The sequence below is a fragment of the Corythoichthys intestinalis genome, chromosome 16, assembly GCF_030265065.1.
Source record: "Corythoichthys intestinalis isolate RoL2023-P3 chromosome 16, ASM3026506v1, whole genome shotgun sequence".
Classification (NCBI taxonomy): Eukaryota; Metazoa; Chordata; class Actinopteri; order Syngnathiformes; family Syngnathidae; genus Corythoichthys; species Corythoichthys intestinalis.
In genome coordinates, this window is record NC_080410.1 from 20180305 (window position 1) to 20192963 (window position 12659).

Below are 12659 nucleotides of genomic sequence, written 5' to 3' on the forward strand. Positions count from 1 at the left end.
CACAAACAAAAACAACAAATCAAGACAGTAAGATCAATTATACAACTCAGAATATAATGTATGTAGTAGCTAGTATTAGGCTGTTGCCTTTAAGGGAAAGTACTTTTCAAAGTAACTTAAAATAACTGTCTCAAGCCCTGCTTAATCCACTTTTTTTTTATTTTTTATTCACAGCCTACTTATTTTTTTTTTTTTAAGTTCTTCACAGCCTTCTTATTTTTTGGCACTTCATTGCGTCATCATGATGTACTCCATCCAAATATCTGCGGTGTAAATCATGTGTCTTGTTTTCCCTTCATCTTTCCAATTGGCTTTCCCATCAACACCAAAATAAGATCCACGGAAGCATCTTAATAAATAATCATTTTTATTTGTAGATTTGAATATAATAATTGTCAAATATACTAAGTAGTTGTGTACTTGGAACACCTCCATTCCCCAATATATTGTATCTGAGAGGGCCGCTTGCTGTAATGCTTGGAAAGGTATGGTCTACGTGTTTATGTCCCACCAGCCGCCACTGATTACAAATCCCAAATATAAATCTTAGGCCAGTGCTCATAGCCCGTCATAATATAAAAGAAAAGCTTACAGGAAGAGAGCTGCATCTCCTGTTAGGCATTTGATGATTATAACGATTATATTGTACTGTAGCTTCCTACTAAGACCCATTCTAAAAGGACAAGCAAAGCGCAAAGACTTGTGTGTTCTCTCAGTAAACCACTAATAAATAAGACACTACATTTTACAAGCCATGAGGTAAAACTGTAGGCTATGTTGTATTTTGGAGAACGTGTGTGTATCGAAAGCTCACTAGGTGAGGGAGGTAGGTTTGCGAACACTGTCATAGCTGCGGCTCAATAGGGTTCAAGCTGGACTGCGAGCGCCGCTGCTAATAAAGAAGGTGCAAAGAAGCGTATGGAGTGGGATTGTCTGAGGAAATTATGATCAGAAAAAAATTACACCACATGAAGTGAAAGATGTCTGTATGGAGATGTTAACCTGTTGGATTTTTCTTTGACTGCATATAGTTCTACTTGAGTGTGTAGTTTAAATCATAGATATCACAAATATAGAACTCGATGCAAAAAGTCAGTGGCGTTAGTAACTGGTGGCCATCTTAAAGCAGTAGTTTTGTAAGGTGGGCCAAGCTAAGGTGTGTTATTTTCTCTACTAAAGTACTCTTAACTTGGCTATGATTCAGGCTGCATCTTGAAAAATATAAATACAGTTAATTGACTGCATCACTGACGAAAAAAACCCCAATTCTTTCCAAAATCGGTTGAAAACGGTCAGTTTATAACAATTTAAAAGTACACGCTCCATGTTGTTTATCAAATGGCATTGACACAAAATGGACCACAGGCAATAACGGCCGTCCCGATTGGCTCACAGCGTGCATTTTGCATCTTTTTCTATATAGTACAATTTATATACATATGTGATATCTATGTTTTAAAATATCTGTACCTTTTAAAGTGACACGACAAAGAAGCCATGTTTTTTTTCCTTGTGATATTAAGTGCTGGTGGTAGGTGGTGGGTGTCCGAAACCAAATGTTCCCAACAAAGATTTTTTTTCTCTCTATCTTTCCGAGAGCACCCCTTTACCCAGTTAATTCAGCGTCGTGGTGTTTCTGTAAGGGGGTGCTATTGTCACATGAAGTCACACATCTTGGTCCTCAAAGACCTCCAAGAAGAGAGGGGGAAAGAGTTCGTTGGGACACTCCACCTTCATGTGGAGGAAGCGACTGGCGTGGCACGCTCCAATCATGCGTAGGTCCGTTACCTTCATCAACAGCTTGGGCCAAAAGTGAGGAATGTTGTGCTTGCGGTAGTTGATGTAGTGCTCAAACGCCAGCAGGTAAGCCTCTTGGCACTGCTCAATCTTCTCCACACTTGTTAATCCTGAGCGATCTTGGGAAGAGAATGAAATATTAGTATATGAGCAGTCATAACCATTATTTATTTATTATTATTATTATTTATTTCATTAAGTATTTATAGGGTACTCGTTGAAGTACTATAAAAACAACAACACTATAAAAAAACAACAACTTTAGAGTGCTACTGGGGGCAATAACCAGTTTATTTCTCTTTTTATTCATTTTAAATTCAAGAAATCAACAGAAAGCGAATATCATCACGTGACCTACAAATGTCCCAAAATCAATAGGAAGTGACCCAGGAATACATTAAAACCAACAGGAAATAGATTTTTACCCTAATGGTGAAAGAATGTTCTAAAGCAGTGGGTCTGAACCTGGGTCCATAAGCGGATTTTAAGGGGTCCCCCCCCCCCCTCCCGTGGCCGAAAAGTGTCATTGCATGTAATTGACTAGCTTATACATAAAAGTTGTAAAGCAATAAAACTGCCACAAAAATGAATGAAATGAGCAAAAAAAAAAAAAATTTTTATAATGGGTCAAAATTATTTTATGAACAGATCATGTGAGCAACTTGCTTTGCATATAAATATTAAAAACACATATTTTTCAAATGATTTTTCTTCTTTGATTGAAAAAAAAATTTTTTGATCATAGCAACTTCTTTTTATGACCCAAACACAAAAAGGATTGCTTCAATCAAAGAAAAGTTTTACGATGAAAATTGTGTTCAAATCCAAACTTTTCAATCTCAAATATTTTTTCGCATTCCAAAACTTTTTTTGATTGAAGTGATTTAAAAAAAAAAATATTTTTTTTAAAATTTTGAAGCAACTTACTTTTTGATTGAATAATGACAACAATGTCCTAGCCAAAATGTGGCCCAAACACAAATCAATATTACTTCAATCAAAAAAGTTGCTTCATTAAAAAAAACATTGGAAAAAAAAAAAAAAAAGAAAGAAATATAGCTTTCGCATACATTTTTTTCAGTTTCAAATTTATTTTTGCATTCAAACAAATTTTTTTTTGATTGAAGCGACTTTTTTTGGGGGGGGTTGAAAATATATATTTTGACTAAAGCAACTTTTTTTTTTGTTTTAAATTTAAGCAACTTTTTTGATTGAAAAATAAAGACACAAATCTACCTCCATATGGATCCGCCCAGGGGATACAATTTTTGACTGGGGTAACTACATTGGCACTACACCGGCGGGCGTACCAAATTCAATGGATGACGATCTTGGCGAAAAGTATTGGCAAAGCAGCCTGATTTAGAATTCCCCTCAAGAATGATGGGAAACAAAAAATGCTCATTGTCAACTTATTATATTAAATATTCTTGTAAGTTAATTTTATTGCTGACACTGCGTTTCAGGGTCATCAACATGGTGTGCCCCCCCCCCCCCCCCCCGCCCCAAAAGTCAAACTCCGCCTATGGGTTGAACCCCAGGGGTTCGGTGAGTTAAGTCTAAGGCTGGGTTGTCCAAACTTTTTGCAAAGGGGGCCAGATTTGGTGCGGTAAAAATATGGGGGGCCGACCTTGGCTGACATCCTTTACGTAGAACAATATACTTAAGCAAATTTTAGCAAGCCATTCTGTGTGTCACATTTGCTTTATTATTACTATTATTTTTTTTATTAATAATTTCAATAATCTCACAACTAGCATTTGATGCGTTCTCTTTTGACTCTCTGGCTCTTGCGAAATACTGCTGCTGTGAAATTAAACTAGCTTCAAAAGTTGCTCCACTTCCTCGCTGCGTATCTTCCCTGTAATCTTGTCATACATTTTAGCGTGTCTTGTTTGGTAATATTGCCTCACATTGAATTCTTTAAAAACAGCGACTGTCTCTTTGCAAATGAGGCAGACACAGTTGTTGCATATCTTATTGAACAAATAGTCCAATTTCCACCTATCCTTGAAACGCCAGCCGTCGCAGTCAACTTTTATTTTTTTGTTGATTGTTGCCATTTTAGAAAATAGGAAGTCACGGATCACACGGGGTAATGTTGCTTAGAGTGCTGCTGCCTTTTAGTGGGTAAATGAGGAGCAGCATTTCGTGTGTAGGCTACTTCATATGCTGGTAGCAGTACTGCTGACCAATTTATTAAGTCTGTGTGCGGGCCAGACAATATTGAGCTTATGAGATAGGCTGGGGACCGGATGAAATTTGACCACGGGCCGCATCTGGCCCCCGGGCCGCACTTTGGACATGTCTGATCTAATGGGAGGAGGAACTGGTTTGCTCAGTGGAAGGTTGACTCGCACTTGGTATGAGGGAATACAACAGACCAATGGGCAGCGTGGTCTCAAATTTTGACCTGTTTGTAAAAAATGCTGTCAAAATGAGAAGAAGTCGAACGGGAATTTGCCGAATTATTAGCTTGCTAACTTAGATATATCAGTTTTTAATGAATTTTGAAAAAAACAAAAAAAGCTTTATTATCTCATTCCAAAGGGTTCGTTGAATCCAAATGTGATTTATGATATGAATATGATTTTAATCCACATAATAATGCTATTTAAGATTTTTTTATGGTGTCACATGCACTTATTAAGAATAAGCCAAAACAAGGTATTTCTTAAATGTGACCTGTGGAAATGTATCTATATTCTGTTTTTTTTTTTTTTAGTGTTGTCAAATGGTTAAAATTTTTAATGGAGTTAATCACAGCTTAAAAATTAATTAGTCGTAGTTAATTGCAATTCAAACCATCTATAAAATAAGCCATATTTTTCTGTAAATTATTGTTGGAATGGAAAGATAAGACACAAGACGGATATATACATTCAACATACTGTACATAAGTACTCTATTTGTTGGTTATAACAATAAATCAACAAGCTGGCATTAACATTAACATTCTTTTAAAGCGATCTATGGATAGAAAGACTTGTAGTTCTTAAAAGATAATGTTAGTCAAGTTATAGAAATTTTATATTAAAACCCCTCTGAAATTTTTCGTTTTAATAAAATTTGTAAAATTTCAAATCAAAAGATAAACTAGTAGCTCGCCATTGTTGATATCAATAATTACACAATGCTCATGGTGCTTAAACCCATAAAATCAGTCGCACCCAAGCGCCAGCAGAGGGTGACAAAAAAAAACAAAAAAACACAAGTAACAAGTGGACATGACACTGTGCTGTCATTTTAATCTGTTTGAGCGGGGCATGTGCGTTAATTGTGTCAAATATTTTAACGTGATTAATTAAAAGAATTAATTACCGCCCGTTAACGCAATAATTTTGCCCTAGTTTTTATTTATTTATTTTTTATTAATCCTCAATCTCCTTTTATACGAGTTTGCGAGATAATTTTCCAAGAAAATGCCCAAAATGTCCCTTTTCAGCCTAATTTAATTGGGTCTCTTTTTGGTTGCCTCAGCAAACATTGCCATTAATATGTCATATACTGGTTTTAAATTTAATATTTCATTTTAAATCTTTTGTTATGATTGACATTGTGTGTGTGCGTATGTGTGTGATTGTATGTCAACGGGCAAGTGTACTAATACAGCATATCCCTGTCGGCTAAATATTCTGGGTATAGCAAATATGGCAGTTAGTAATAAAGCTTACGAGTAGTATCAAAGCGGGCTTTGAGTCTAATGTCAGAAGCTTTCAAAACTGAAGAAAGTGTAAAATGGATGTAGCGAATGAAGGAACCCACTATGAGAAAAACATCTGATTGCATAAAAATAGTGTACCAAATTGAGTTTCCCCTTTCATGAGAAAATACACACACAATTCCTTGTTCTCTCAACACATGGCTCATCATCGGTTGACACATGACATTTTTTTTCTTAGTGAACCCCGTCAACCAGTGAAATAAATTTGCCTCCAGCACTTTCTTGTTATCTTCTTCCTTAAATATATTTTGTGTTTGAAAGATAACCCTAAAAGATAAATCTGAATTACAATCATGATCCTCACCTGAGCTCATAAGAAGGACGGCCTGCATCAGTGCCACCTCTGAGTCATCCAGATTGAACTGGGCTAGGCTTTTTCCTAAATCAAAGATGGCGTCCGACACCACTCCCAGGCCGCCGTTTTTCAGCTGTTCACGTTTCACGGCCATCTCGCCGTTTAGTGTTAGAGTCTCACTCTCCGGATCGTAGCGGACGGCAGCTCGTAGTGACATGATTTCCATGCAGCAGCCTTTCAACAAGATGATCTGGTCTTCACATGGAAGCTGTGAAGTCAAGTAAAATGTGCACGGTCATTTTTTACTGCCTGTGGTAGATTACGCAACTGTTTTTTTTCTTTTTTTTTTTAACGCGTTTAGCATTTAACTAAATGGTTGCCACTGACTGCACTATGAACGAACGTCCAATTCAAAATGGATTTGACATCTAGCGCCGGCATTGAAACTGGATGTTGAAATTGCACATTCATCCTTGTCAATGGCAGATAATGAGTCACAAGTAAATATTCCATTTAATTATTTAAAAAGAAAACCTGAGTTTTTAGCTCAAATTTTACAAAATGTTATCAGTTATCAATTCTATTTCATTTATTATACATCACTTCAGAGTATTAATTGCTTCCCTATGAAGGGTAAAACAAAACCAACCAAAAAAAAAAAAAGGGCACTCAGTTGTCCTCCCAAATCTGGAAAACACGCATTGTAGATAGCTTGAACACTATGAATTGTCCCTTGTCTGAAATTCAAGGTGTTTCCCCAGATCCTGTCCATATTCAAGACTGGGATAAGCAGTACTGATTACTGAATGAACAAATATTTCGGTCAAATTTAAGATGTCGTGGTGGTCTGGTTGTGTTTCCATTTTGTCCCCTCTTTGTGGATTGTTGGTGCCCAAAGGCATGTCTGATTCTTATCACTACCCATCAACCACCACTTCTGTCGAGTTAGGTATGCTGAATGCTGACTTTACCCCATGTGCATTGGCAGCCATTGATGGTAATAGATATCCAATAACTTTGAACAGGGAGGTTTGGCAAACCACCTTCACAGTACAAATGGATTTGACTTATATTCGTGACAAAGTAATTTAAGTTTTAATTTGGTTTTTAAGAGCCACATGATTGGATGTCTACCATTGTCAGTGACACTGAAAGAAGTAACCTCAAAGAAGTTTTAACTGTTTGTTTTCTGGTCTTGATGTACACTTAAATTAAAAGTGTGTACCGCATAACCTACCTCTGAGAACATGGGCAGTTTCTTGGCAAAGTCCACCACACGCGTGATGGCAGGTGTCATGATCTTGGTGAACTCACTGAAGGCTTCCAGGTCCACCTTATCTCCTTCCGTTGTGGGCACCAGTTTTCCCTGACCAATATCATCTGACTGGAGGCAAAATATAGTTGATGAATGTTACCATTCATGTAAAAAAGGAGGTGGAAATGTATAATGTTAATGGTGCACCGATTTAATATATTTTGTGGGATCAGTCAGTCACTAAAAAATATAACTAATTTCGTTCACTGAGCACTGCTAAAGTCAAGTTAAGTCAGTTAGCCATATTTACATGTTAGCATTTGGTCATGTGCACTTGTTTGGTATTTTGATACTTTCACCAATATAATGCTGCTCTACCGTGTTAATGTGAGAAAGAATAATTGTTTTGCAGTCGCATGATTAACCATTACGCTGACTTTTCTTGTGAGTGAATTCAGTCAGATAATAATAACCTGTTTCACAAAAGCTCACATTTAGCTCACATTCAATCAGGATGTGAAAAAAAGAGAGATAAAAGACCTGTTATGCCATGTCTGTCATGTTCAATGACAGTGAATGAGCTAAAAATCTGGAAAATAAAATTTTCAAATTTTCAATTACAGTGATCCCTCGTTTTTTGCAGTTAATAGGCACAAAAACGCCACAATAAGTGAAAAACCGCAAGGTATCACCCCCTCCCCCCCAATTTTTGTTTTTGGGGTGTGTTCAATGTATTTATTCAGATTTAGCATTGGAAGGATATATATATATATATATATATATATATATATATATATATATATATATACACACATATATATACGTATATATATTAGGGCTGTCAAAATTATTGCGTTAACTGGCGTTAATTAATTTTTCAAATTAATCACGTTAAAATATTTGACGCAATTAACGCAGATGCCCCGCTCAGACACATTGAAATGACGGTACAGTGAAACGCTCACTTGTTAATTGTGTTTTACGGAGTTTTGCCGCCCTCTGCTGGCGCTTGTGTGCAACTGATTTTATAGGCTTCAGGACCCATGAGCATTGTGTAAGTAATTATTGACATCAACAATGGCCGGCTACTAGTTTACTTTTTGATTGAAAATTTTACAAATTTTACTAAAACGAAAACATTAAGAGGGGTTTTAATACAAAATTTCTATAACTTGTACTAACATTTTTCTTTTAAGAACTACAAGTCTTTCTATCCAAGGATCGCTTTAACAGAATGTTAATAATGGCAATGCCATCTTGTTGATTTATTGTTATAATAAACAAATACAGTCCTTATGTACCGTATGTTGAATGTATATATCCATCTTGTGTCTCATCTTTCCATTCCAACAATAATTTACAGAAAAATATGGCATATTTTATAGATGGTTTGAATTGCGATTAATTGCGATTAATTACGATTAATTAATTTTTAAGCTGTAATTAACTCGATTAAAAATTTTAATCGTTTGACAGCCCTAATATATTTTATTTATATGTATGTATGTATATATATATATATATATATATATATATATATATATATATATATTAGGGCTGTCAAAATTATCGCGTTAACGGGCGTTCATTAATTTTTTAAATTAATCACGTTAAAATATTTGACGCAATTAACGCACCCGCTGGCATATTGCCTCAAACATTACAATGAGGCCGTTTATGGACATTAAGAGTGAAGAGAATGCCACCGGCCGCTTGGGGGCAGCGCTGTTCCATACTCATGTTATGTCTTCTAAACGTGGGAGAAATAGTAGCTGTGAGACGTTTATGCTGTATTCACAATGCAATGCAAATTGCTATTTGTGCTCCACACATATTTCGGTAAGTTTTATTTCTTTTAGTGGCAATTATGTGTCTCTTGTTTTATTTTGGGTAAGATATGTACAGATACAGTGGGGAGAACAAGTATTTGATACACTGCCAATGGGTTTTGGCAGTGTATCAAATACTTGTTCTCCCCACTGTATATGTTATACAGTAAAGGCGAGTGGACACAGGCGCGCCGTTTATTGGCATAAGCTTCTCCTTCACAACAAACATAAGTATCCTTTAGTGAAAGCACAACAAAAATAATATTCCTATCTCTCAAAAAAAAATTAATGTTCTCAAAAAGAAAAGCACTTCAGTCTATAGTAATGAGGCCCTATTCTGACACACAGTTAAACAACAATGCTAAATAAACTGGCATTCCATATCAATTTAGCTATGCAAAATACACATAAAACTTTTCACTCTATTTTTATTATTGATATTTTTATTCTTATTATTATTATATTAACTCTACTTTTGATTGAAAATTTTACAAATTTTATTAAAACGAAAACATGAAGAGGGGTTTTAATATAAAATTACTATAACTTGTAACTATAAAATTTATCGTTTAAGAACTACAAGTCTTTCTATCCGTGGATCACTTTAACAGAAAGAATGTTAATAATGCCATTTGTGGATTTATTGTTACAATAAACAAATACAGTACTGATGTACAGTATGTTGTATGTATATATCCGTCATGTGGCTTATCTTTCCATTCCAACAATAATTTACATAAAATATGGCATATTTTAGCGATGGTTTGAATTGCGATTAATTGCGATTAATTACGATTAATTAATTTTTAAGCTGTAATTAACTCGATTAAAAATTTTAATCGTTTGACAGCCCTAATATATATATATATATATATATATATATATATATATATATATATATATATATATATATATATATATATATATATATATATATATATATATAGCGTGAATTAGCGAGGGATCACTGTGGTATTAATTTTTAAAATACAAAAACAGTCTTGTTTTATAGGCCGTGTTTCATGATATACAATGAAATATGACTGAATGTATTATAAAAAATGGCATGCTGTTGTTGAGGAAAAAAAAATTGGGATCTGCTAAAATCGAGATCGGCAGATCGGGATTTTCAAAAATAAGCCAGAAAATTGTGACTGATGCACTCCTAGTATAATGTTAAAGATGAGAAGAAGCGAGATAGAAAGCCGAAAAACAGAGGAAAAAAAACTATATGACAGCTTTATCAATTCAATATCATTGATCAAACATGGAAAATCTTCAAACCAAGCCCTTTAGCAACATCACTTGGTTACAGGGCTTGTTACTTTTTACACTTACCAGAAACTTGCGCTTCTGTTTCCAGCTCGATCCCTGGGCGTTGGTGTGTCGGTGGGCCTCAGTTGCAATCCTGATTAACTCCCACTCTGTTGTGTTTGGTTCTGGCCTCACCTGCAGCGTTCGTACCAACTCCTCCCTTTTTCTTTTCTCTCGATTCTCCTCGATGAGACGCCGTTTAGCCACGCGCTTCGAATCGTCCAATACCACTGATAGATGAAAGAGTTTGGTGTTGTTAAGTAACTATAACTGGGTTCACGGTTATGCAAGAGTCACATTAATTTCCAGAGACAAAAATTGCTACTTATCCAACGGTTTTAATTTACGAAATCAAAATTAAATCACAAAATCAAGGCATCCAAAAGTTTTTGGAAAAAACGTGGTTCTACCAAAATTCAATGCCTCCATTCATTTCCAATGGCGCATACAACAAATATGAAAATGTCAATTTTTGACAAAAAACTTCCTCGATTTTCCCCCAAATCAACAAGAACCGGCAAAAATTGCCCCCAAATTAATAGGATGAGAAACAGAAATGCCCTCATCATTTAACTCATTGCCTGCTGTTCACAATGATTAACATTGAATTAATTTAAACTAAGGACTGACTGTGAATGCTCATCTTTCGAAGCCATTGAAGATGCTAAACATCCAATTAATTTTGACTGAGAGGGGCCAATGAACATTAGCGCCATTAATGCCAGCCAATGAGTTAATTATATAGTATTTATCCACCACACTTTAAAGGCCAGTCTGTGAAAGTATTGTCCGACATTAATCTGGTCTGTGGCACAAAAAAGGTTGTGGATCACTGAGTTGGGGCATTCACGTGTCAAGCTAGTGTACAAAGATAGTGTTATCATTTAATTTATAGAAACTCACAGTCCATGGCCATGCCAACAGAGATGCACTTTTTGAAGCGACAAAGCTGGCACTGGTTGCGGGTAATCTTGTCAATGATGCAGCAGCCTTCATATTTACACGAGTATGCTGGGTGTAGGTTTTTTTGTATGGTTCGTCTGAAGAAACCCTGGAAGAGTTAATAAGAACAAAAAGGCAGTGATAAACGATTGGGACAAGATAAGTGCAGATAAACAGGAAACAGGAAGGGGGGAAATTCATTAAATTGTGTAACAGTTGCTTTGTAATAAAGAGAGTTGATGGAAAAAGTGGAATTTTACAGACCCTAGTTAATCCACTAAAAAAGTGAATATTCCATGAACTAAAATGCAGCTGTTTTGGCTAAACTTACTTAAACAGAAAAACAAAGCATCTGAAGAGCTAAAACACAGCTTCCTTGTTGGCAAGGCGCAAAATGGTAGCTTTCTAAGGGCCATTTACACCAAAATAGATTTCACTGATTATAATGATATAATAGCTATAAAACTGTCAGTTTAACAGTTAGTTGGAAAAAGTGACCACATTACAAAATTCAACACTGCAGGATTTTAAGAGGAACTTGATTTCTCATGTGAGTCTATACTAGCAGGATTAGCTCGGAGAAAATCAATATGGAACACATTCTAGTCTGCTGCACCAGTTTATATCCATATTTAATTCATGAATGTTTTGCAACCGTTAGCGTGCAGATATGCTTGCAGTACGATTAGCTTTAAGATGATTTAATGCTAATGCATAGACTTCATAATGTATTGACGGGACACGGGGCGTGGGGCCGATAAATAGGGGGCCTGCATTGTTGGCGAGGCCGTCAAAGCTGACTAAGTGGAATCACAGACAAAGAGCTTTTTTCGTTGAAAATTATTGTGAATAAATGCTTGAATCACTGAATTCTTCATAGATATGGAAGTAAAACAGTCTTGATTCTTGGTTAAAAGCAAAAAAAAAAAAAAATAAATAAACTGTGCAGTTAGCATTTATTTTACGTAAATATGTTGAAGCACAATGCTAGTCAGTGAGTAAATGTAGCTAGTGGCCCCCTTACGCAAACAGAGCTTTTCCGGTGAAAGTTCTTGTGAATAAATGCTTTAATCCCCAAATTCTTTATAGATATGGATGTAAAAAAGTCTTGATTCTTGGTTAAAAGCAAAAAAAAAAAAACGTGCAGTTAGCATTTATTTCACGTAAATATGTCGAAGTACAATGCTAGTCTGTTAGTGAATGTAGCTAGCGGCCCCCCCTATGTAAACAGAACTTTTCGGTGAAAATTCTTGTGAATAAATGCTTACATCCCAGAATTCTTAATAGATATGGACGTAAAACTGTCTCCATTCTTGGTCAAAAGCAAAAAAAAAAAAAACCCCCAAAAAAACCCAAAAACTGCAGTTGGCATTTATTTTACGTAAATATGTCAAAGTACAATGCTAGTCTGTTAGTGAATGTAGCTAGCGGCCGTCTTATGTAAACAGAGCTTTCCCGGTGAAAATTCTTGAGAACAAAAGCTTAAATCCCCGAATTCTTTAT

At 35.5% G+C, this 12659-nt stretch overlaps 1 protein-coding gene across 7 annotated transcripts in view; it reads right to left on the minus strand.

Annotated features, from left to right (window-relative positions):
* Positions 1–350: 350 nt before the first annotated feature.
* LOC130904785 (thyroid hormone receptor alpha) overlaps positions 351–12659 on the minus strand; it is a 94953-nt gene continuing 82644 nt past the window's right edge. For all 7 annotated transcript variants that reach the window (XM_057817802.1, XM_057817798.1, XM_057817800.1 and 4 more), the window contains 5 exons: positions 11118–11265; positions 10239–10444; positions 7054–7200; positions 5826–6084; positions 351–1916 (listed from right to left, as the gene is read on the minus strand). In XM_057817802.1, the coding sequence (XP_057673785.1) occupies positions 1666–1916; positions 5826–6084; positions 7054–7200; positions 10239–10444; positions 11118–11265 (1011 nt within the window). In that variant the 3' untranslated portion in view covers positions 351–1665. The remainder of the gene's footprint in view (positions 1917–5825; positions 6085–7053; positions 7201–10238; positions 10445–11117; positions 11266–12659) is intronic.